At 52.6% G+C, this 25,431-nt stretch overlaps 1 protein-coding gene across 1 annotated transcript in view; it reads left to right on the top strand.

The window, feature by feature from the left end:
• Nucleotides 1–25,431, top strand: part of CACNA1E (calcium voltage-gated channel subunit alpha1 E) — a 114,035-nt gene that overhangs the window by 42,346 nt on the left and 46,258 nt on the right. Inside the window, exons 8-9 of the mRNA XM_075710071.1 lie at nucleotides 12,359–12,462; nucleotides 25,109–25,224. Coding sequence (XP_075566186.1) covers nucleotides 12,359–12,462; nucleotides 25,109–25,224 — 220 coding nt within the window. The remainder of the gene's footprint in view (nucleotides 1–12,358; nucleotides 12,463–25,108; nucleotides 25,225–25,431) is intronic.

Consider the following 25,431-nt stretch of genomic DNA (forward strand, 5'->3'; position numbering starts at 1 on the left):
GCCTTGGTTTAGTAAAATGCTGCTGATTCACTCTGGGAGGTGGTGAGGGACAGATACTCTTCCCAGTGCTGTTGGACTGCACCTCCCCAGGGACAGGCACTATCTCACAGGGTGCCTCTAGGTTGCAAAGGCTATGGGTGCTCAGTCCTTTTGCTGCTTGGAGGCAGCAAAATGGGTTTCTGCCTTTTTTTTAATAGAAAAATGAGGCATATGCATGGGGGATGCGGTCCCCAGGGCATGCTGAAGGAGGGCTGGGCAGGGGTGGAAAGCTACTGGGATGCTCTTCGTCACCTTCATCACTCGGAGGAGCAAACCAGAGCAGGATCCCACTGCTAACCAGCACAGACCTTGCCCAGCACATGCCCCAGGTTTGCGGGAATTGGCGGGGGACTGTCTGCTTTCCCACTGGAGTAAAGCGATGGGAGGCTGCGTCCTTGCAGGTTAACACCACAAAGGAGAGGGAGATCACAGGAAAACTACTTTAGCAATCTCTCAAAGAAATTGCTTACTATAATATTCCCCTGTGTAACTGTATCGTGATTTTAAGATCCATTTTTCCACAATTTTACCGAGTCTAGAAGCGGGGCTCTTGGAATTTGTAGATAGCATCACGAAAAGCTAATCAGCCCCGTGGTACTTTCCACGTGTTATTTCATGGATGTGCTTGCCTTTTGCCTTGTTTTCATCAGCCTTGCCTGCGTGAAATGCTGTCTTGCTAGGTAGAAATCACAGTATGGGTTAAAAAAAAAAAAAGAAAAAGCCTCAAATTGTGGGGGGTTATGGCTTTTCCAGCTCCCGTCCCTGGGAGCCTGAAGGACTTTAATTTTTTATTTTAGACGGCAGTTTTAGCTTTGTGGTTCCTTAGGCTGTCTCTGTGGTCCAAAACAGGGGCTAAGGAGTATTTTGCTTTTCTTCTTATACTGGAGCAGATGCCCCTTCCCTGGGCTGGCTTGAGACCAAGCCTGATTTCTGTAGGGACCAGAGGGAAAAATAATGCTGGCAAAGAGGCTCGCTGTCCTACTTCTCTGCCTCTGCTGGTGTGCTGGCATGGGCAGGGTTGCAGTTTTGTCATTAAATAGTGATGCTGGGGTCTGGGAGGGGAGGCTGGGCTGGTGAGAGGCTGCCGGTGCCTGCCACAAGGCTGGCCGGGCACGGCACAGGCGCTCAGTGGTGCTGGTGGCTTTGGATGCTCAGCCTGGCTCCCCCAGTCCTGGAGAGCAAACAGGAGAGGAGTTTGAAATCATTATTTCCTCTGAAATGCCAACTCGAGAGACTGTATGTATTCACCGAGATTGTTTATTTGCTTTCCTGTTTAGAAGCACTCAGCCGCTGTGTTTGCAGGTAGTGAGGAGCTGGCTTGCTGGGAGCTGCCACTCTCTTCCCCCACGCTGCCGGGAGCTGAGATGGGAAGAAAAACACCCGTGGCAAGCACGTGCTGGGGCCTTAGGCTGGCCTGGTGGGCTCTGCAGGGAGAGGGGTCAGCCCTGCCTGTCCCAGCTGGGTCCCTTGCCTGGAGCACTGCTCTGTGCTCTCTGCAGCGGGTAACACCAGCCACATGGCATGGGAACCGCAGCCCCCAGTTGGGCATTAGCGTTAGGTTAGTGCAGGACAAACGACAACACAAGTGCACGGAGAAAGCTGCTGTTTATAGCTGTGGGAGCAATGCAAATGTGGACAGATGCAGACGGGGAGACAGGGCTGCCTGCTCCTTCCTGCTGACGCTGCTCGCAGTGTCGGAGTCTGCCATGAGGTGAAAGCGGTTGAGTTGCAAGTGGTTCCTGAGGTCGAATGTGGTTGTAAGGGGCCACGGGTACAAACACAGGCACATGTCCGGCTGTGGCCCCAGGCACCCTCTGCTCCCACTAGGAGAGGCTCCGAGCACCTCACAGGTGCAGCTCAGCCAGTGCAGAGAACCAGAGCCTGCTGCGTGGGGAAAGCCTGTTTTCCTGCATGGATCTGGCCGTCAGGTTGAACTCCTGATCCTAATGTTGTGGCTCCAGTAAACTTCCAAGAGTTGGAGCAACCGGCAGACAGGCAGGAGTGCCTGCACAGCAGTGATAACCAAGTGATAACCAACAACCCATGCAGCTGGGCCATGCCAAGAGCAGACTTGACTTCGCGTGGGGCCACGGCTATTAGCAACGACAGGTAAAAATGTTTGCCTCCTAAGCACATGCATTAAAGCGGCACTGGAAGATTATCCATGCTGCTAATTAAAAATGCATGGCAAGGCCTAACAGGAGCTAGCTGGTCACAGCTGCTTGCTATAAACCCAGAAGGCCTCTCATAGCAAAAGGGTTTGGGACTATAGGGAAGCAGGAGGGCAAAAAGGTAGAGGGATCCTTAGGAGATGCCAGAGCTGAGGGCTGGGAGCCTTCTGGGTGCTTTTACAGCAGGAGAAGAGAGTTTGCTGGGGGAAAGAGAACGAAGTCCTTGGCAACTTCCAAAACACCTACCAAAATGCAGTGGTTGTGGGCAGACCTGTGTGCCATAGCCTCAGGGGAGATGGGGTGTGCAGGTCTTGTAGCCCCATGCAAAGCTGAACAGCTGCCTGCAAACAGCCAGGCAGTTGCAAACGTGCTCGTTAGGTGTGAAGCACGAGCCGTGCATGCAGCGCTCAGCACCACAGACTCTGCAAGAGCAGCAGCAAAATGGGAACCACTGCAAGGAAGGGGGTTTGCAGCGAGTGTGACTCAACTACCATGTGCTTGCAGCATGCCCAAGGCGCTGCGGCCAGGAGGGTGAAAGGGGAACCCACCCTGTGGGAGCCTGGCACTGCCCTGGTGTTTGGGCTCTCCTCTAAATGTGGGGTGCAAAAGGGCTGGCACCCCACGTGTACGGGTTGGGGTTTCATGCTGCTGAGTGTGGGGCTGGGTTTTCAAAAGTTGGCTTGGGCTGATTTTGACCGTGAAGCACCAAACCTGAGATCTTCTGCTGGAGCCTGGTTTTCAAATGTGGTGAAACATCCATCCTTTTTGAAATGGAGGCTGTTCAGACAGCTGTGATTTGGGTCACTGGGAAAGGGAGGTGTGTTAAATTGTTGGCCGTGCTGGAGCGCACGGATTGGAGATGCGTGCAAGGCTCGGCTGTCCTGCTCCCTGCCAGGTCCCCAATTGCACTAGTTGAGTGGCCTTGGAGGGGCTCAGAGGATGAATCTGTTTCAAAGCAGTTACTTTTCCATATGCGTGCATACAAAATTGCTCGTCACTTGTTGGCATAAATTCCCAGGGTGTTGCGGTCATCCCTTGGGATGCTCAGAACTCAGCTGCTCTCCCCAAAGCACCTATGTGTGAACAGTGTGTGCAGGACCTGAGCACCGTGCAGGTTGGGGTGTGTTTCTTCTCTTGCCGTTTGGAGAGCGAGGGCAGTGCCTGGCTTTATGTGGGGCAGCCAGGGGCCAGTGAAATTAATGACTTGACCAGAGAGGAGTTTGCTCCTGTTGGGGTTTGCTCAGACCCAAGATGAGCTGGGAAACCTCCCTGAGCCTTGGTGCTTTCAGGAGCTGCTGCAGCTCCTTTGGACATTGGTGCCCGTCCCCTGGGGTCCCTGGTCCCAGGGTCAGAGCTGCAGCGGTGCCAGCCATGTGCCGAGGCATGTAGGGACTCTGCAGTGAGGGCCAATGGTGCAAAGACCCCCCAAAACAGCACTTGCCTTGACACTGCAGCAGTGGGCAGAGCACTGGAGGAGCTCAGTACAAGCAGTGGTCCTGCAGCCGGCGGCTGAGCCTGCCTTGCTGCTCCTTCGGGCACTGTGGAGGGTGAAGCTGGGAGCGTGATGGGTAATGGTGGCTTGCAGCAAGGAGCGGCACTGGCTAGAGATGATCTCTGGGGAGAGGAGGAGGAGGAGGGAGAGAGGCTGGAGAGTGGAGGAGATGGGAGGGATGGCAAAAGACGGAAACCACTTGGCTTTTTAGACTCTATGTCCTGGGACGTCGCCAGGCTCTCAAGCTGGAACACTTGCAAAGGGAAAAGGAGTCCTTTCTTGTGTGTTTTAAATTAAAACGCAACACAAAAAAATACCCTGTCAGGGAGGTATGAAAATTTAATCAACACCCAGTGCTCTTAGCAGCTCGGTAGCAAGCACAGATCTTAATGCCTCTGCAGCTATTCCTGGCGGCTCCCGGCCATGCGGGCGAAGCGGGGTGTGCTGTGTGCTGGGAGGGGACAGGGGTTGCCAAAAGTCCCCGGCACTTGTGGCATCACAGGACAGAACCCCTTCCTGCTTCTTCCTCTGAAATGTTAAACACTGAGTGTTTTAAATGCAATTAAGTAAGCGAGGACTTCAGAGAGGAGACTTCAAATTCCACCCTGAAGGTTTAAAACCTTCCTAACTTAACAAAATGAGATGTTTTTCCCCAAATGGCTCCTGTTGATGCCTGAGCCGGCAACTTGCGTGCTGCCAGCTGTGGGTGCTGGATCCCATCCCCGATGGGCACGTGTGCGGCAGCCAGCCTGCTTTATCCGCTTCTCCCTTTGGAAGAAACATCTCTTTCTCCGCACTCAGCAAAGCCAGACCCTCACCAGCTTGCCAAATGTTCCTGCCTTTCCCCCCCCCCTCCTTTTCCCTCTGTGTGTGTGCTGAAATGACACAGCAAGAAACAAACTGTGTCTGCTGGATCTCCAGCTTTGCAGGCAGGTTCTGTCAAAAGCTCCCTGCCCGCACCCTCCTCCCTGCCCGCACGGGAAAGTCTCGCTCCTAGACTGTCTGCCGGCAGGAGTGGGGGAGCCGAGGGGCCATTGGAGTCACTGGTGCTCTGGCACCCATGCTCCAGCACTGCCCAACCACTCCAGGCTCAAGGAGAGGAGGCAGCAGGGTGTCTCGGCGCTGCCTGGTCCCCGCTGCTCATCTTCGTTAAGCCCAAGGTCCCTAATTTCATTAGCAGGTTTGGTGCTGGAAATTGTGCCGGCAAGGCTTTGCAAAGCTGTTTCCACACCTCTGTGCTGGTGCATGTGCTGCTGTGCATCAGGGCTGGACTGGGGATATTGGGGTGACTTGGGGTCCTTGGGCAAGGTCGCGCGTGGGTCTGTTGTCTCAGAGCATTGCAGCTGGGGATGCTCCTCATTTAGGAAATGTATTGTGGGGCCTGAGCTGCCTCTCTGGGCTTGCAGCATGCTGGAAACAAAGCAGGGATCCAGCCTGGCAATCGCCAAGCCCCACTGAAAAAAAACCCAAAGCTGATCCCATGAAAACCATGTCCTGCAGCAGCGTGCAGGCTCCAGGTCCAGCAGGAGAGGCAGCAGTGCTGGCATGTGTCCGAGCCCAATGCTGAGGATCTGTGCTGGGAATGCTGGCACTGCCTTAGCCAAGTGCTGGGTTTAATGAAGGCTGAGGAGCTTTGCAAATACTCCATCAGGAAAAGTTCATCCTGCCTGTGGGGCAGTTAAGGGGGTGCTGTCATCTGGGGCTGGGGAAGGCACAGGAGGGGTCTGGGCAGGGGGAAGGTGGGGGTTCAGGAGCAGAGGTGGGGGCAGCTGGGGGGGTCGCAGCAAGGGATGGCTGGGGGGAGAGGAGGAGGAGGAGGCACACGTGGGGTCAGGATGCATCTGGGTGTGATTTCTCAGTGGATCAGAGGAGAACAGAGCAATAATTGGTCTCCATGCCCATATCAAATGTTTTGAAAAGACTTGATTTTAGTAACACTTCTAGCAATGCATTTTTTGCATGCCATTTAGAAAACAGAAAAATGAAATATTCTGGGTTTTTTCCTGTTTCCCCACTCCTTCCCCTTCCCTATGTGTGCACAGAAGACTGCCCACAGGCTATGGACTTTGCTGAGCTTTCTGGGCCCTGCTGCAGGGACTCCAGCCTGCTGCCTGCCCCCGGCACCCTAGAGCACCCCAGGGCCAGCGAAAGGCAGCGCTGCAGGCAGGGCATCGGGCAGGAGGTGCCCACCCTGCCTGGAGACCCCGGTGCACGGCCGTGGCAGGATGCGTCCTGCCGCGGGCCAGCCCCGGCGCTGCAAAGGAAATGTACCAATTTCCTTATTAACCAAAGCATTTTCATTCAGATCTTGTCCAGTGCTGGGGTCACTGATGGATACCAGGCAGGGCTGGCAGGGAGTGAAGCATGGCCCTGCATGCAGGAGATCAAATTACTGCTATTAAAGGGAAGAAAGAGATCTGTTACTGCGCTGGGGAGAGCAGCAGCGGGTGTCAAGGTCTTGAGGGAACTGGTTAGGCCAGGGAATCTGCTATAAGGGTTTTTTTAAATTTTTTTTTTTCCTTTTTGTTGGGGTATGGAGATATTGAGGCTGTTCCTGCTGGCCTGCGTGTGTTTTGCAGCTGTGGTTTGCAGGGAGGATCAGGTCAGGAGCCACAGAGGTGATGCTGGAGGGATGGCATCAGCCATGGTGGGGGCATGGTGCATGTCACCACCAGGCAAAACCCATCGGGAGTTGCCAAGCTGAGGATTTGGTATACCAATCATAGGAGCTGTGGTGTTTTTGTACCCTCTGTCCCAGCAGGTCTGCTCTGTCCCCACGCCAGGCAGCAAGCCCCTGAAAAGTGCTTGGGAAGACAGGCACAGCACTCAGAGCAAAGCCTCCTGAGATCCTGGCTTTCCCCATCATCCCCAAACCCCCTTGCTAGGATTGCAGCCGGGGGGACAGGCACACCTATCCTTCCTGGCTGCAATGGTTGGGATGCTTTGGTCACCCTGTCCCTGCCCGTGAAAGCCTGCCTGCGATGCAGGCAAAGCCATGGGTCTCTGTGGGAGCTCTCTGTGGGGTGGGAGATCCTTGGCAGAGGACCACAATGAGAGCAGGGTGGGGCCACCCATGCCACTGGAGGTCCCATGGATTTCCCCCCTGCCCTGTATTACAGTGCTGCCATATCCCCTGAGCACATCACGGCCAGTTGGTTACTAATGAATGTCTATTACCCCAATCTAATTATGTGCCATTTTGGTCCAGATTAAAACAAAACCCACAGAGGCTCTCTCCTAATGCAGATGGATTTTGAGAGGGGACTTGATTGCCTATGGGGCATCAGCATGGGAAGTTGAAGTTGGCCAAGCTGGTTGTGGGCATCTCGAGGACACATCTCCTGCTGGGGAAGGGGCAGAAAGCTCCCCTCCCTCCAGGGAAAGCCTGAGGTGGGACCATAGCCCTGTTACTAGACACCAGGGAATCAACAAGGTGGATCGCTCTCTGAATGAAGTCCAGCGGCTCCCCGCATCCTGCTGCTCCCCAAATGAGTTGGGTGGCAACAGCCTTGGTCCCCAGTCCCCCTCCCCAAGCTGGTGGGCAATGAATGGCCATTAAAGGCGCCCTGCACAGGCAGAACATGCTCTCTGTTTATTTTTAAGTGGGAGAGACTGAATTTGTGGGTATTTTTTTGTTTTTTCCCCCCTTCCCCTATAGCAAAGAAATCCTAAAGTTTCCCATGCGAGTGCAGCCTGAGGGAGGGTACGTGTGGGCTGCGAGCTTGTGTTTTGCATTCAACTCGGGTATATATTTAAGATTTCTTTAGATTTCTGGCCCCCCGAGTGAGACTTGCTTTTGCAGCTCCCTGCACCTTTTGCCACCCTTTTAAAAAAAGAAAAAAACCACAAGAGCTGCCAAAAGAATAACCCCGTGCTGGAGGCTGAGAAGCGGGAGCCGGTGAGGGCTCCTTTGCTGGGTGGGCACCCGCCGTGCTGGCTCTGTTACCGCATGAGGGTCCTGCTCCCACACCTTGGTGGTGTCATTTATAGGCTCAGAGGCTTCGCCAGCAGCAGGACAGGTTGTGTCCACAGCAGAGATGTGAGTCCAGTGGTTCAGCTCCTGCCAGGGTATGGCTGTGAGTCTCTACCAATGCCTCGGCATGAGAAACACGGCTGGGTGTGGAGTCAGCTGGGGAAGCTGTGGCTCCTTAGTCTTCACCAATGACTTCATGTTGGTTGTGTTGGTGTCTTGGGTATGCCTGGAGGCAGCAACAAACACATTTCTTGGTCTGGTGGCTGTGGAAGAGCTTAGGTCGTGGTGGTTTAGGCTGGTGGGGTGCATAACAAAAGGTGGTTGTCTTAAAAGGAAGGGAAAAAGCAGCAAAGATCAGCTGTCAGGCAACTCCATTTCCCAAAAGGCTTGGGTGAGCAATGGGACCTGGGCTCCAGCACAGGGAGCCCGGGGCAGGAGCCAGGAATTTCTTCGTTAAAAGAGTTACAGTGTTCGTGTAGTTTGGTGGTTAAAATCCCCATGTCTACCCTGACCTCTGCACATGATGACTTCCTGGTACCTTCAGCAAAGGCGAAAAAGCCAGTGGGAAGGCACAGTGGACTAAGGCGATGAAGCACTGCCTATGGAGGGATATTAAGAATGAATGATGCCCCAAAGGGATGGGAAAAGAGGCTGCTCAGTCAAGGCAACTATATCCTGCCACCGAAGAAGTTGGGAGCTGCCAAAAGTCTCACTGACATGGACCTCATGAAGGATGCTCAAAGGGGCAGTGAGTGGTTCCCCACCTCTGCAGATGGAAGCAAGGCACAGTGAAGCGACGCTGGGGAGATTCGCGCACGGATAGATATTTCACCCTGGCTTTTGGCCAACACAAGGACAGAGGCCGCAAAAAGGGCTGGATAGTGGGAATGAGGACACAGCCATGAGCGCAGCTGGTGTGGAAGCCAAGCGCCGAGACCATTGCGCCCATCAGCCTGGTGCTTGGGATGGCTTCCCCCTCCCCATGCTTGGAAGGAGCTGGCACATGAAATGGCAGGTCTGGTAACAAGTATTTTTAACAACTCCATCGAGTTGGGGGAGGCACCATCTGACTGGAGAATAGCGAATGCAATGCCTATATTTAAAAGCGGGGGGAGGAGGGGAAAAAAGTAAGGCAGGCAGGAATAGGACTGTAAGCCTGACCTCGATTGCATGCCATTTCGGAACAGATTTGGAAGGCAAAAGAGGAAAATGAATCATGGGTTTGCCAAAGGTAGGTCACGCCAGGCTAACCTGGCATCAGAGACCTGGAAACTGTGTAGAGCTGCTCTTTGTAGTAAAGCTTTTGCTATGGGAAAGTGTTAATGAAGCAGAGGGGAAGGAGAAGAGGAGATCTGCGAGGCTGGCAGGGAAGTGAGCAGCGTCGGGATGTGCTGGGTGGTGTTGAGGGGACGTAGTGGCTGGTGGTGACCGGCAGGGCTCCTCAGGGATGAGTTGTGGGCTTTCCTGCTTCCAGCTTACAGCTTCGGCTGGCTTTCCAGAGCTGGAGGGACAGAGGCTGCCACCCCAGGCTGGAGGATTTTGAGGGCTGGAGGAAGAGAAGTGGGATGCAGTGAGAAATGGAAAGCCATGTGCTTGTTGAGGAACAGCAAAGATATCTCCTAGGAGCTCAGGTCTTGCTGATTGGGAAGAAGCAGTGTGGAGGAGGATAGGGTGAGCGAGTGACTGCAGGGTGACCACAGGCCAGCGGTGACCTGAAGGAGCAGGGAGATTGGCAGGCAGGATGGCAAAGTCTTGGTAGCGTCATGCAGGGATGGAGTGGGACCCACCAGGATCACTCACTTGGATCTCCTGCGTCCAGGGAAGATGAACTGAGCCTGGACTGGAGCAGGGAAGGGGCTACTAGATAAAATAGGGAGGGACAGCCAGTCATATGAGAGAGAACTGGAGGAACCTTGCTTTGGCTAGCAAAGCAGAGGCTGGGGATGACCATGATAGCTATCTGTAAATACATCAAGATGGGAAATGGTATTTCAGCCAAAGGCCAATGCTGATAAAAGAACAGAGGGATATATAAAATGACCACAAATAAATTTAGGCTGAAAAGTAGAGCAGCCATTACAGAATCTGCTTGAGGAGCCTTCCAGTAGGAATAGTGAGTTTTTAAGGCAGAGTTGACAAAAGTCTGGGGGAGATTGCATGACGCAAGGGGGTCTGGACTCCGCAATTCTGCAAGACCCTGGCAGTCTGCTTCCTCTCTCAGGCAAATGCAGCCAGGTGTGGCAGTTCCTTTGGTTTCCTGGGCACATGTGCTTCAGCTTTGGGGGTGGAGTGATGGGAATACATCCACTCGTGTGTATGTGGCTTGTATGCATGCTGATGTCCTGCTGCACTGAATGCTTTGTGGTCATGCTCTCCACCATGGGCTAGAGAAGCAGTGGAAGATACAGAGCCTGTGAAAAGCCAAGCCCCTTGCGTTTCCCAAACAAGCCCCCTTGTCCCCCTGGCTGAGCTCTCTGCAGCCTGGGTGCTGCAAAAGTACTGGAGTAACTCTTCCAGCTCCTTGGGGAATAAAAGGGCAAATTTTGGCAGTCGGAGTGGCCGAGCAGGTACCGGATGACAGGCTGGAGCCACCGCAGCCTGGCTGGGCATCACCAGCTCCTGGTTTTGTAGGGAGCATTGGGATGTGCCCTGGGAAATTTTATCTTGGGGCTGGAGGGTCCTGGCAAAACTTTGGCCATGTCAACAAACTGTAGTGGGAAGAGGTGTTCTGGGTGCTGCTGGTGGTATCGCTGGCTGATAACCCCAGGGAAATTGCCTTCTGTTCCATCATCTCATTCCTGTCTCCCACTCCATCTCCTGCTGCACATCACTGGAGGGGAGAAGGACAAAGGAGCGGTGGCGATGGCCCAGCCCTGGGGGAAGATGTCTTCTTCACCTGTAGGAAAGGAGCTCATCTGTTTTGCATCCCCTGTGCCAAGGACCTTGGGGAAAGCCCATGGGTTTTGGGCAGGAGCCAGTTTCAAAGGCAAGCAATCCTGGCCTGGGTGGCAGGTACCCAATGGCATCTTGACGGGGAGCTGAAGCCCAGCCAAGCTTGAGCTGAGGGGTTGCACAATGCCTTGAAGACTAATGCCATGGCAAATGGAGCTGTTAGAGCACAGCGCGGTGGCCTGGGTGTCTTTGGAGGGTGGTGATGAGCGTTGGCTATACGGGGTTCCCATGCATCTTTCCCACCTCCCTGCACTCACTTCTCCTGTGGCCCCGAGGAAAGGGGCTGGTGGTGGACTGGGGCTCTTGACCTTGAGAAGATGTGCGTGGTTTCCCTGGTGCTGAAGGAGGAGGGCAGTGAGTTGTTCCAGATGCTTTCCTCAACCTCAAAGTCTTTATTGCTGCTGTGCGCCAGAGACTCCTCAGCTCTGGGGACTGCCCACAGCATCCCCATCCTGGTGCTGTGGTCGATGCCTGCAGCGGGATGTGCTGGCATTGCCCTTCCTGCCTTGGGCTCAGCGTCAGGGTGGTGGGGACGCCTGGCTGAGGTTCCCACTGACGCCTCAGTCACCAGAGGAAGACTCCAGCCTGGTGGCTTTCTCTCCCCTCAGAGATGCACTTCTCCCCTTGCAGAGCCTCGTCTCGGCTCCTGCACTGGCCGACTGGGAGACGTGGTGCCAATGACTCAGACGAAGATGAGGGCTTAATTAGCACTGGGAGAAGGGGGAAGAGAGAGAAAAGAGAAAGAGTCTTTCATTGCAACAAGATTGATACCACCTCCCCCAGACAGTCACGTTCTGCCGCATCACTCTCCAGCCCGGCGTCATGTGCGCCGTGCCTGACACTGGAGGACAAATGGGGCCTGGGAAGTGGCTGCGAGGTACAGAGGGGCACTGCTTTATTAAAAGCCTTGATGAATAAATGTCTGGAGGTATAAAGTCGGGCTTGCCAGCAACCTTTTTAGCTGTCGGGCTTTACCCTGTGGTTAGAATGACCCTCTGCTCTCAGCTCGTTGGGGTAACGCACCCGGGGCAGGAGGGTGTCTGCAGGGTATTAGTGATGATGCCATCAGCAAAATTCCCATTTGAAGGTGTGGGGCTTGTCTGCACCAGCCCCTTTCCCCCTGTGCATGGAAGGATAAGCGTTGGCTGCCTCTTCTTTAGCTGCCAGATTTGCTGGCCCTAAAGCACTTTATAAATCTTTCCCTCTTAACCTGCACTGTGCTCACCAGGCACCACTGCTGTGGGGGTGCTTTGCCCTGTGTCGGTGGGATGCGCAGGGGAGCACCAAATCAAGCTGCCGGTGGCGGGGGCATGCTCAGGGTGGCCCCTGCACCCTCAGCACCCTGATTTCGGGCCACAGGGCCCTGCACCTCTGAGTATACCATTGTCTTACAGCCCCTGTGTTCCTGCAGGGATGGTAGGAGTAGGCAGAGGAGAGCGGTCCTGCCCAATGCGGGCTGGAGACTGTGGAGGAGAGGGTGGCTGGGGCAGGATGCCCAAGGGCATCGGGGCACTGCTGGCTGGGAGCACCTGCCTGGGCATACCTGCCCACACAGGCAGCTGCCTGGTGCCCGTCAAGGCTCAGCGGGCATGGTCACATCACTCCAAGGAGCCTGGCACGGTCAGCCTGGAGGGAGAATCGCCACCACACCTGAGCTGATGCACCCTCCTTCTGCCCTGGGTGCTGGTGTTGAACATAATATCACACGTGTTTTTTTCTTTTCTCCTCCAGACCAATGATGCCTTAGGAGCCACCTGGAACTGGCTGTACTTCATCCCCCTCATCATCATTGGATCCTTCTTTGTCCTCAACCTTGTCCTGGGAGTGCTGTCGGGGTAAGCGAGATGCCATCCTTCCCCTCCAGGCCATGCCTGTCCCCTGTCTCTTAGCCCCAAGGTTGGCCCCTGGTACTGTCGTGCCCCCACGACCCCAGTAGCTGGCTCCCCCCATCCCGTCCACACCTCTGTGCCCCACAGCGAGGGATCACTCCCTGGCTCTGCTTACCTCCTTTGCTGTGTGAGGAGCCAGGAAAGGGGCAGCGTTGAGGACACTTTCTCGTTGTTTGCCTTGCTGAAGAGCTTGTGGTTTTGGTCATCTGCGATAAATTGTCAGTGTCAATCTTCTGGCTGCTTGGGACCTGCTGGAGGGGAGAGATGTGGGGGAGCCTTATGGAAATGTGCTTGAGTCTGGGATGTGTTTGTAGTGGGGTGCGCGTTTGCTGGCTGATGCAGTGTGGTGGGCATGGGTTGGGATAGGTTTGGGGCACCTGTGGGAATGATGCGAGGCACCTCCATGCTGTGCAGGCCGTGACCGCAAGGACATGCCTGGTGCTGGGGGGGATGCACACTGGTGAGAGTAGGGGTGCCTGGGGTGCACATGGACAAGCTGGGGACGTACGGACAATGCAGCTGTCCCTGTTCTGCTCTTCCCAGGGGAAAGGAAGGTTTAATCCAAGCCATTAAGCAGGGTTTGGAGAGAAAAAGGCTTCTTGTCTCCATGACAATGAACTGTGGTTGCATCAGCACATACTCAACCGCTGGCAGGAGTTGGTGCATGGGGAGAGCATGCCCTCTCCTGCACTGGGAGGGGGATGTGGGCTCCTCTGCCCTTGCCACAGGTGGCAGTGGGGACCCTGTGCCCAGCAGCAGGTCACTTTTTTCCTAATTGCCTGTCATGGGAAAAAAAAAAGCCACCCTAGCACTGCTTTGACCAGCTGGAAAGCCCTTAGATGCAGGGATTAATGTAGAGACTAGCCCTGGTCATCTCTGTCACTGTCCTAAGTGTCCCTGTGAGTTCAGGTGTGATGGTGGTGGTTTCAGAAGTGCTTCCAGAGCAGCAGGCTGGGCTTCAGGGTCTGTTGGTGGGTTGAATTTCCCCAGCTCTCAGTCTGGGGTCTGACTGAGTCTGGGGGCTCTGGGGACAGGCTGCAGTAAGGGCTTCATGCTGCATTGCAGGAAGGGAGCTCTTATGGAGGATGAAGACATCCAAGCAGTGTTGGGTGGCTTTTGCATTTCTTATGCCACATTCAGCTTGGGGATTTGAGCAAAGTCCAGCTGGGTGTCAGTGTCAAGCAGGAGCTTTCCTACAAAAGCCCAGAGAAGGAAAGTTAGGAAGCTTGGGGCTAGGCAGCTGGAAAAGCCCTTTATATGCAGTGTTGATTCGTGCCAACGTAGTTGTTTTGTGTGGACACAGGCTTTTGGTGTTGGTGTGATGATGAGAGCAGCCTGGGGACACAGCAAGGCAGCACTGCTCTGGCCTGCAAGCCAGCCACTGGCAGGAGGAGCACCGGGTGGCTGGTCCATGCTCGGTGCTTGCCTGCACCGGGACCATGCGAGGCAGCTATTCCTGTGCCCACCGAATTGGATGCAGTTGTCTAGGGCTCTTCCCAGGCGCCGGCTGGCATTTCGACTGTTTGTTTATCACTAATAGGGTTTGTATTGGGGAAGGATGCAAGTGGGTGGGTGGCCTAATTGGCAATGGAGATGCTCTTGTGGCGTGCCAGATACCTAGGGAAAAGCGCGATTGCTCAGCTCCCCAGAGGGCTGAGTGAGGTGAAGGGAGGTGGTGAGCTGGGCTCTGCTGCCTGATGGCAAGGCCACTGCGCATGCCCTCCTGCCTGGCCATGGCCACAGGTATCCCCTGCAGCTTGGTGGATGCAGGTGGTGAAGCATCCTCTTGCCAAAGCTGCTGCTGGAGCCAGAGAGGGGTACAATGCGAGGCAGAAGGTACTTCTGCATGCAGACAATGTATGTCCTTGAGTGCAATAAGAAGGGCTTCGTTCCTCACTTTGCTTGCTTAGTTTTTATTGTTTTTAACACTGCTTGCAATCCTCTTGTGCTGGAAGAGAGCACTTGGCTCTGCTGTGGGAGGGGAAGGGTGACCTTTCCATCCCTCAGCCTCTGAGCTGGATGAGCAGGCAGTGTCTGGCTGGATCCCCCTGCATGCCCCGCGGCTGGGCTGAGCTGGGAGGAGAAGGTCACTTTGGGGATGAGCTCCATGGAGACACCTCCACGCGAAGGAAACCTGTCACCGGCGTTATGGTACTGCTTTGGGGGAAGACAGGCAGCCGTGCCCAGCTAGCTAAAATCATGGTCGCTCTCATAACTTGGGGTGCAGTGGTGAGCAGCAAGCCCTGGTAGACCGCTTGCAGAAACCTGGACCCATGTTGCTTGCAAACTGCACCATCTGCACTGGCGAATAACGAGGTCTGCTCGGGATTTCTAGCCGCCTTCTCGAAGTTCATGCTCACAAGCTGCTGCAGAGCTACTTCTCTGCCCTTGCTTCATCTCAGCAGTGGTTTTCTTTGGGGAGACAATCAAACACCTGAGGCAGGTCATGAATGCGAAGAGGCTGCAGGAGGACATTTGTATGTTTAACTTGCCACCATCAGAAGTTTGCCGGAGCCCAGATTTAGCAATCTTCTGGTTGCGATGCGCATCTCTCCCAACAGTCAGTTCCCCAACTGTTAAGCTGAGGCATGACCTCCGTGATGTAAACAGCCTGGATCCATCTGCTCCTAAGCACAAAGTATGTGGGAGAGGAAAAGAAATTATTTCCATCATACCGAGGCTCCTCGATTTTTCTCTCTAAATACTAACACGCATGCATGCACTGGAATTGCATGCAATGCTATTAAGAGGAGATGGAGTCGCTCCAGGCAGGGGCTTGGAGAGCGAGTTCTTCTGGGGCTTTGGCATTTATTACTGCGTCTATTAACTTTCCCCCTCTATGGGTGTAATTATGGATCAATTAATTCTAACTGAAAGCGGGAAAGAAAAAAAATATTGGCCCTGTTCCTCTTTGAGAGCAGGTATGAAGCCCAAGGAGATGTGACTGCTCAGCTTTTAAAGCTACACAAGCTACTGAAATAATCCTGGCAGAAGAGTCAGTGGGAGCGAGCGAGGATGGAGCATCAGCTGAAATGCCCTGTTTTCTGCCGCGTGGCAGCCAGTGGATTTGGGAGCTCAGGAAGATGCTGAGACTCATATCAAGTGTTGCCTGTTGCCGTCCTGTGGCCTGAGGTTGGTGGCATCCAGCACCCTGCTGCGGTGGGGCAGGGTGCACCTGCAGCTCTGCACCTCTTCCCAGGGAGAACTGGTGTAGTGCAGAGAGAGAATTGCATACTGCAGGAGGAGTAGGAGGGGTGGACGGGACCTCCTCCTGCCCTGTGGCTGATGGCCCATTGTGGCCAGTGCCCTACAGTCAGTCGGCTCTGAGTCAGGGAGATGCAGAAGTTGCACGTGCCCCTTGCTGGCGATTTGTAAAGGTCTGCGCTCCCTTTTTTGTGAAATTTTTGGTTTTTTTTTTTTCCTCAGCTGTTTCTCATGTAAACCAGTTTGGATCTGTGTGTTCAGGCTGCAGAGACCAGGTGAGAGCCGCGCTGCCCTGTCCCCGCCACCTGTGGCATGCGTGGTGCTGCAGGGGCAGTAATGCCATCCCAGTAATGACCACAGCTCGCCACTGGTCCTGTCCTAGCCACTGCAGATGTCCTGCCTGTTTTACCCCTCCTGGCAAGAAGATGACTAGCTTGCTGCAGTGAGCAAGAAGTTGAAAGAGTGAAGACAAAAAATAAGCCATGCTTGGAGGTATAACGTTGAGGACTCATGCAGAGTTTCTGATACCAGACAGGCTGTGTTTTGACTCTCTCCCTTTCCCCAGCCCCTGCAGAGAAAAAATGGTTTGCAGTCACCTTCTTCCATTCATTGCAGCATCTGTCCTCCTGTTGAGGGCCAGTAGACTCATTTCCCCTATGCAGTCTTGTACTTCCAGCCCCTTTCCAGGGTGACAAAGCTGCTATAATCGCTGGTATTCATGGTCCACAGCAATAGCTGAGTGGGTGCAGAGTGGAAAGTGATGCTGCCCGACCTGGGAAGGCTGGGTCCTTGGGTCTGCCAAGAAGACCACCTCTGGAAGCTGATGGCAGAGCAAGAAGTTGAGCACGATGGCAAGAAAAATGAAATCCATATGCCTTGTACCAAACAAGAGAGTAATTTAAATCCTCCTAATTGCTTCCACTCATTCTGGTGATGTTAAGTCTTTTCTCCCTTTCTTTTCTGCCCCCCACCCCCAGCTCTTGCACTAAGCCTTTGAAAGAAACGACTAATGTTATAATTAAAGGATCAATTTGGCAAGATTTCTTTGTCTTAAGATCGTCTTTCTTTCAGGTTGGGTTAGTGCTGTGTTCCCAGTCTCCCAAGAGTTTTCTTCAGCTCCTTCAGGAGCCTTCTGTACCATCTCTGAAATCTTTTCACTTCACTTAATTTGAATTCTTTTCCCATCCAATTTTGAGGCATAACAAACGATGAATAAAATTAAGTTTTATAGCAATTAATAATAAGGGCGTTGAAGGAACAAGTGTACATTTTCAATGGAGGCAGGTTTTTTTTTTCCGGCTCTACGCAAAACCTGGGCCCCGTGCATTTGAGCTGGATCAGGTGGTTTGAAGCCAAAAACGCTGGGAAGAGGATTAATGTCTCAGAAATAGGCAGTTTGTGGAGGGGAAAGCAGGGATACATGTCGCCACAATGCAGGAAGGCTTGTGGGGAGATCATAGCAAGATGCCAATAAACATGCCTGAGAAATACTGCATTGGAAGCATGAAAGCTTGGAAGCATTGTTTTTTGGTTTTTTTTCTTTAATGGTTGTAGCATCTCAGGGAGTGGCTCAGATGAGATGTAAAATGGCTGTGCCCATTGTGTGTTTGGGGATTCACTAGCTGGAACCACTTTTGAATGGAGGTGTGGGTGTAATGGGGAGGGGGGTATGTGATGCCTCCTGTCAGGTCACCCAGCACCATCATGGGATGCACATTGGTTGGACCACGCTTGGCGTGAATGACCACTCCTGTCACTTTGCTCTGGGGAAGCTCTTGTGTCATCGATGTGGTATTTGAGCATGAGTGAAGCAAAGGAGCCTTTGAGATCTTCATCTATATTCAGCAGCCAGGTGGGCATCCATATTCATTGAGTGCCTCTCTGCCTGGCTTTGCTGTACCACCTTTCTGCGGAGGGCCTCCAAGCCCTCTGCAAACAAGCTGCCTGACAAGAGACATGCATGTCTGGTGTGCTGTATCACCCGGTGTTACAGGGAATAATGACTCCACTTACAGCCACCCGGACAGGATGGAAAAAAACCCCACAACAAAGAGATGACTCGATGACTTTCCCCTTTGATTTCTCTTTGCAAATTATTTGCCAGTGTGTCTCAATTGCTTCAGATTTGCTCTTATTCGTGCCTACTTGCAAATCTGCTCTGTGGACTGTGTGTTGTCTGCGGACTGTGGGTGAAAAGGCTTGGTTTTGATCCTCTTGACAAAGCACTCGGCAGATAGTTCTTGCTTAAAGATTGCTTTTGGAGTTGTTTGTTCCAGATCTTCGTAATTTCCGTCATCCTGATTAATGACAGCAATCGTGTGGCCATAGCTGCAGCTCTTTGACTTGGCGGATGGCTTTGGAGATGCCCAGTTCCTCCATCAGCAACTCCATGCTTGCAAGAGGGTACTGGGCACTCCTGTTGGGTGAAGTAGACAGGATGTCCCGAATGAATCACATAGCATTATCAGTTCTTTGTACATTGTGGGTGGCTGTTTGTTTGTTTGTTTTGCAGTGGTGGAGTGACATATCTAGCAGTCGCATTGTGGGTTTCACACTTGATGGTTGGTTCTGAATTAATTGTATTTGTGTGTTGAAGGCATCAATTAGAGTGCGTGAAAGTTCTTCCAAAGTTAACGTGATGAAATGTTGAAAATTGGTGATTTTCTTTTTCCATGTTGTAACTCAGCTTCAGTACTGGCCCCACACCTTTCATCTGCAGATCGCTGTCACTTGCAAAAGGGGACTATAAAACTGTTCTCCACTTACAGAGGATAAAAACTGGAGCATAGGAGGGAAGGGGAGGAGTGATATTTTCCCAGCACTGCATGAGCCAGTGGGAGTGATTGCGAACAAAGCCCGGGGCTCTTGAAGCAGTGAAGCTGCACTGCTCATACCAGCCCTGCCTGATAAGAGTGAAGTAAAATCCAGAGCTTCCATCTCTGCTTCTTGCTGCCGGGGCTACCAGACCCTCCGCCACCTTTCTGTAGCTTTCTTGCAGCATGGGTTGACCAAGCTATTGCTGCCTTTGGTGCAACATTGCAAACAACTGACTTCTCTGAGCAATGGGAACAGAGATGCAAAGCTCAGCGTTGTTACCCTTGAAAAAATGTTGAAACTGAGACTCTACAACTGGAATGTTGGTGGCTCCCTTCTCCCGGTGATTTGTCCTCTTTGCCATTTACTTCTCTCTACCTCAAAACAATAAGCTTTCCAAACTGTTGGCTGCTCTGGGCCCAGCCCAAGAGTCGTGGAAAACCTGTCTTTTTTTTAAAGGTCACAGCAGGGTTGAGCTGAACACAAAGCAAGCATCCACGTGTGCTTTTCTCACCTTGATCTTGGACTACTTCTTATTCTTGGAGAAGATACATGAAGTGTGTGGAGAGGCATTGCACTGCCTGGAGCTGATCCCACCCTGAAATGCAGAGGCTGGACTGGACACCTGTATCTCTGCTGGGATCCATCGGTGAGGGACAGGCTTTGCAGCAACGTACAGCTGATGCCCAACCACGTTCCCAAGCAATGGGTGAACCTGCTTTTGGATGAATGAGAGCCTGTTGACTGAAGCTAACTGTAGACAAGAAATGGGGATTACTGGGGAGAAGAGGGGAAGTATTTAAAGTTCTTGCTGTTCAGTGGGCTGCATTGCCCATGAGCAGATGCAAAGTCTCACTGTTTTGAGTCATTTCAGTGTCTCCATTGCCACTCTGGCTCTGCAGCAAATGCCAATTATTTGAATTCTTGAACTTCATTTTCAAAGCTGCCCAAAGAGATCTCCAGACTGCCTGATCTGTCCTCCCATTGCCTGTTGGCAGCAGCACCGTTACAGGTGAGTAACAAGAGTTACAAGAGTCGCTCCTTGGGAAGAGCGCAGTGTCCCATAATGGAGACAGCTAACAGTGGTCTTGTCCTCGCTGCTTTGGGCCCTATGTGGAGCCATGATGGCCCATATCTCTTTGAGGGACCAGCTTATAAAAGCAGCTCTTTAGTGCTGGGAGTCTTGATTTTGCTTCTGGTGGCTCCTCATCTGGAGCCCCTCTGTCCTCCCCGCAGTTTTGGAGGCAGTTTCCTATTTGGGCTGCCTTCTCCCTGTGTCTTCTTCTTGTCATTGCCTTTCCCTTCTGCCTCTATTTTTGTTCACTTCTCCTCTTAGCGTGGGGTCTTAACACAAACTAGCATGGCAAGGTCTTTCTCAATTGTTCATAGTGCTTGGTATCAATCCTGTCTAATACAAGCCCCTTTAAGACCTGGTAGAAGTGACAGACATCAGTGAGTACCTATAAGAAAATATGATTTAAAACACAAGCTTTCTCCAAGGTAGAAGGTAACCATCAGCATCTGCCCCTTCTTAAATGGGACAGTGATGTAATGAGTAATCTCGGGGCTGGTATGTCCCAGCTCCTTCCCATTTTACCATTCAATGTCGCCAACAGCTTGTCAGCTTTTCATTCCCCAACTCGTGTGTCTACCGGCACTCTATAAATATGCTCTCTTTAGCATCATCAGCTGTACACTCTGTTTCTTGCTGCAGCTTTGTCACAACGTGGTGAACATGTAACTCTCGCCAAAGTACACAGAGATGATCAAAAGCTAACAGCCACCACTAAAAGGGAATACAAGAAATAGGATGTTTCTGTTTTCCTTTTTTTTTTATTCTTTTCACGAGTTAGTGCTTCGTGGGAAGACTTGCTTGAGGCAATCCAGCTTTGTTAAGGAATCACAGAATCATAGAATAGTTTGGGTTGGAAGGAACCTTTAAAGGTCATTGAGTCCAACCCCCCTGCAGTGAGCAGGGACAGCTTCAACTAGATCAGGTTGCTCAGAGCCCCATCCAGTCTGACCTTGAATCTTCTCTGACTTCTTCTGGCAATTCAAGTGAACTTAAATCAAGCAATTACCCTTATCCAAAAAACTTGTTGCCACCTTCAAAGCAGACCTATGGAGCACATCTTCCCCCTGCAGAAGTTTTTGTACCTTTTGGAGTCCCTGCTCTAGCCTTTACTATCGTTCAGTGCAGTAATCCCGGTCTGCAATGCCAATTCTGCTGTGCCTGCTTGCCACTGCCTGTTTAAGTTGAAGCACCAGGTTACAGACTGCACAGTTAGTTCAACACTCTTTCTTTAGTTCCTTTACACCTCTTGGGTAAATACCATCTGATCCCCCTGGTTTGCAACTGTCTCATCCATGTTTTCCAAACCGTCTGTTGTCAGTTCTGTCCCATAACCTTCCCTGACACCCTCCTGCAGTCGAGGCGGTTTTTCCTCAAATTGTAGTGCTTAAAACTGAGTTGGAGCCATGAGCTGAGACTTCGCGAGTGCTGAGGAGAGCAGCAGTATTACCTGATGTTATACATCCCATTATATATGTTTTTTTCACAGCAGCATGGTACTGCTACTTCATCCTCAGCATGTAATCCAGTACTTTTCCTCTTCCCACCCCATCCTTTCTGCTGCCTCCTATCATTTTGAGACCCGTTTGCTAACTGGTTTGTTGGAGGCATCTTTAATGGTGGCAAAAAGTGCCAAAATGATGGGTTTGAAGATGGTTGGCTTGTAGTTTCAAAGTGTGGAAGCCACAACATTGATACAACCAATGCTCTGAACTCAAAGCAGCTCCAGAAAGGATACATGTGGCTTGTAGCACCTGTGATATTTTTTTCTTAGCTGGTTTTTGGGTTTGAATTTTTTTTGTGGTTGGGTTTTTTGTTTCGTATTTGATTGTTTGTTTCAAAAAACAGGACCCATTTCCAAGCTAGATGCTTTCACATGGGCTCTTCTCCCAGTAAACCCAGCCCTTTAAGCGAAGCGCACCAATGTAGTAAATGCATCGCTGCCCTGGTGTGAGCAAGGGTGCAGGGGCCCAGGGAGGAAGGCAGCAGAGCACAGCGGTGTCCCCCAAGATCTCCTGCCAGGAGCAGAGATGCTCTTAGGCTGTGTGAGGGGAATGCCAAGGCTGTGGAGGAGAATTTGCAGGCAGAGGAGGAGCGAACCATCTGTGCTGCAATCGCCCGGCAGGCTGGCCATGGCATGAGGATGGATGGTGCCCTTATGTGCAGGAGGACAGATGGCACACTGCTCCACAGCTTGCACCATGACCTTCAGCACTCGCCTCCATTGCTCGCTGCGTGCTTTCAGCTTTACAAGGCCAGACAGAGAAGGTCTGCAATGACACAGGGTCGGCATGAGTGGAGCTCAACTATTGTGGGTGGACATTTTCATGCTGGAGGCATCGGGATTTGGGGCCAGGAGGCCCAGGTGGACAAACAGAGGTGTTTCCAGTGGGGACTGTGCTTTCTGCTGGGGTCCTCTGAGCCCACTTGCAGGGACCCCATGGGACAGCAGAGCCTCAGGTTCTTTGCAAGGCAAAATTGGGCCATCCCTAGCAATGTAACCCAAACACACCAGGGAGCAGAGCCCTTCAATGGGTGTCAGGCACCTGGCTCCCTCGGTGATGCGATGCTGCCCTGCCTGTGACTTGGAGCCTTCCCAAGAGGCTGTCAGTCACCGTTGCTGGCCCTGTTCTCACTCACATACAGTATTATCTCTACCCGCTGCTGCAAATTGGCTCTGAGCAATCCTTGATCTGTCAGCATCGCCTACCCACTCTCAGATGTCACCAGCCCCCGCTGCTGCCCTGCTCGGTAACGTGTCTCTCTGAAATGTAATAATTCATTAAGTTGAGCTTAACTTTTTTCCCCTCCTCCCCTCTCTGCCACCCCTTCCTCCTTCTAATGGACAAAAGCAATTAAGCTCCATTAGGGATCAAGTGTGTGGGAAACGTCTCCCTCAGAGACGCTGCCGCAGCTGCACAGACCTTGTCCCTGGATGTGTGTGGCATCAGCTTCTTGCAAATTAGGGCTCCATGAGCAAGTGGTTGGGTAAGGGGAAATGTTGCTCGATGAGGAGGGTGCTGGAAAAGATGTTCACATTCCCTTCTCTAGGAAAAGGTGATTTGAGGCTCAGCTGGTCCTTCTGGGTTTCATTGTGGACACATGATGATGCCTTCTCTTGCCATGCAGCGAAAGGAGACACTAGCCTCAGCAGAGGAGGATCTGGAAGACAGAGGGATGGGCAAGCAGGAGGCGGCAGAGAGGGACCAGATTCCCAGCTGGTGTAAATCAGGGGAAGCTTTCCAGGTGCTCCCAGTCACAAAATATATCTGCAAGGTCTGGCTGGCAAAAGTTCTGCCAAGGTGCTGGCTGGCATGGGGTTATGGCCCATGGAGCAGAGGTTCAGCACACAGGAGGACCAATGGACCAAACCAGAGGGAGAGAGGTTACTCCCCACTAACTCTGGCTGCAAATGGTATCTTCTCATTTCTTGACATCCCAAATTAGCTAACAAAGGCCTGTGAGGGATGGTGGCACAGCCAAAATGGTCCTGCCTTTCCTCCAGCTAGGGCAAGGATGTTTTTTGGCATGGTGTGCCCAAAACTGAGAGTACATTTCACTGTTGACTGTGGGAGGTCCTTCCTTCTCCCCCATCTCCTCCTGCCTTCCTTCCCTCCACTTAGGCTGCTTTTCTCTTCTTTGCCTTTTGTTCTCTCCCCCTTCCCTGCCCTAGGAAGAAAGTCTCATTTCAGTCTGAAAGCCAGCGATGGAGGGGGAGAGTCATTTGATGCTTAATGCCAGAACGGCAGGAAACTTCACCTTCCTGGGGTGGAATTAAAAACGCTTGAATTGTCTGGGGATCTTAAATGAGAGATGCAGGGAACATTCAGGGCTTTTCACACAAACACGCACACACGCACACACACATGCAAAAGCCCACACAGCATTAAGGGTGTAATAGCTCAGCTGGAGTAATGCACTTGAACTCTCTGCAGCAGACAGACCAATTCTTTCAGTTCTTTTGAATATTTTTTTCTGAGGCTGGAGATTGCTGCTAGTCTCCGGGGAGAGAGACGTTCGTCTTGCAGAGAACAGTGCCATTTGTTCTTTGCAATCATGCTTCCCTTGGAGCAGGCTGGGACAGGGAGGAGGCTGAGGGCACGGGCTAGGTTGCTCCGTGCAGCTGGGGCTCTGTGGCTGCCAGGGCTTGGGGATGGGATGGGCAGCTGCAGCCAGCAGATTGCATCCCTGTGGTGTTGCAAGGAAGGAAGTGTGTGCTGGGGGATGTCTGGTGTGAGGGATGCTCCTTGTGTGTGAATATGGTCATCAATAGAGGTAGAATGTGCGGGTCAAGATGCCCCAGGTATGTGGTGTGTGCAAGGATGGGGTGTGGGATCTCCTAGAAGCAGGTCTGGCTGTGTTGTCTCCCATATAACCTGTAGAGTGGGTGGGAGGTTATCTACATTGCCACCCCTGCATTTTCTGCCAAATATTTCCATTTCTCTGTGTGTGTGTAATGGCCTTTGCATACATGCTTAGGGCTTCAGATTCTTCTTCATACAGGGTGGGTGAAAACTGTATGGCAGCCTGCATGGGCCTTCTGTGTGTGGCTGCAAGCATGTGTATACCAGAAAGCAGACCATGCTTGCCAGCGTGGTCTTGTGTTTTCACTGCATGTGAGAAGGTGTCTATAGCCCTAGCTGCATATGGATGTATTTGCACAGCTCTGGGCTGGGCTATAGGTGAAATCATATATCTTATGTACTGAGGAGTGTGTTTTTGATTGTGCTTAGGAGTGCATGTGAGCATGTGGATGCTAGTACATCTGTGCACCACATGTGTTAGAAGCTGCATGAGCAGTGGGCACAGTATTAGCTCGGGCCAGTGTTGCTCAGTGTTTGGCCCCAGGCAGGTGCATGTCTTTGCCTGTGCAGAGCCCATGAGGTGCTGCCTGCTCTCCTGCCTGCTACAGCACCAAGCCAAGCTGTTGTCCTCTGGACTGGTCATCATGTCTGGACAATTCGCATGAGACACTGAAGTCCAGAGAATGACAACAGGGATGTCTTTGAGTCCTCCGAAAATCCTCCAGGGAGGGGCTGGAAAGAAAAAGGATTCAGAGGAGGAGATAAATGCAGGGGACAGGACCTGCCCTCCTCCATCCCCTTGCTGCTTCCTCACAGTGCTTGGTTTTTATTCCCTGAAGGGACACACAGAAGCTGAACTGGTGCTGGAGTCGACTGGTGCTGGGATCATCCTCCCCAAAGAGCAGCACCTCCCAGCTGGGGCATGCAGGGCTGGGTGACCAAGCAGGGGGTTTGCTCATTTGCTTCTGTGCCTTTCCTCCTGCAAAGAAGCCTCTCCTCCTCTCTGTTCATTCATCCATCCCTTGACCATGCTTTGACTGGGGATGGCCATGCATTGCCCCAACATGCCCCAGCAACCTTTGGTTTGTGCTCACCCTTGGTCTCAGCCTCCCCTTCAGGCCCCGTGGTGCCCCCAGCCACCCCGCACACCCCACTGCCCCCGGCCATGCTCTCACCACTCCCCTCTGCCCTTCCCCAGGGAGTTTGCCAAAGAGCGCGAGCGAGTGGAGAACCGCCGAGCCTTCATGAAGCTGCGGCGCCAGCAGCAGATCGAACGGGAGCTCAATGGCTACCGGGCCTGGATAGACAAAGCAGGTAAAGGCTGGCGGACCGGGGGGGGCTCCCAGGGAGGTGGCAGGCACTGAAGGGTGCTGGTCATACAGAGTGGTAGCGATGGGAAGGGATCCCTGAGCATCATCCAGTGCAACCCCGAAGTTGCACAGGTGCTCATATGGTGGTGTTGGGTGGATGGGTGAGCTCGGCCCCAGATGGTGTGATGGTCTGGCCAGGCTGCAAGCAAGG

This window comes from Pelecanus crispus, chromosome 5 (assembly GCF_030463565.1).
Source record: "Pelecanus crispus isolate bPelCri1 chromosome 5, bPelCri1.pri, whole genome shotgun sequence".
Taxonomy (NCBI): Eukaryota; Metazoa; Chordata; class Aves; order Pelecaniformes; family Pelecanidae; genus Pelecanus; species Pelecanus crispus.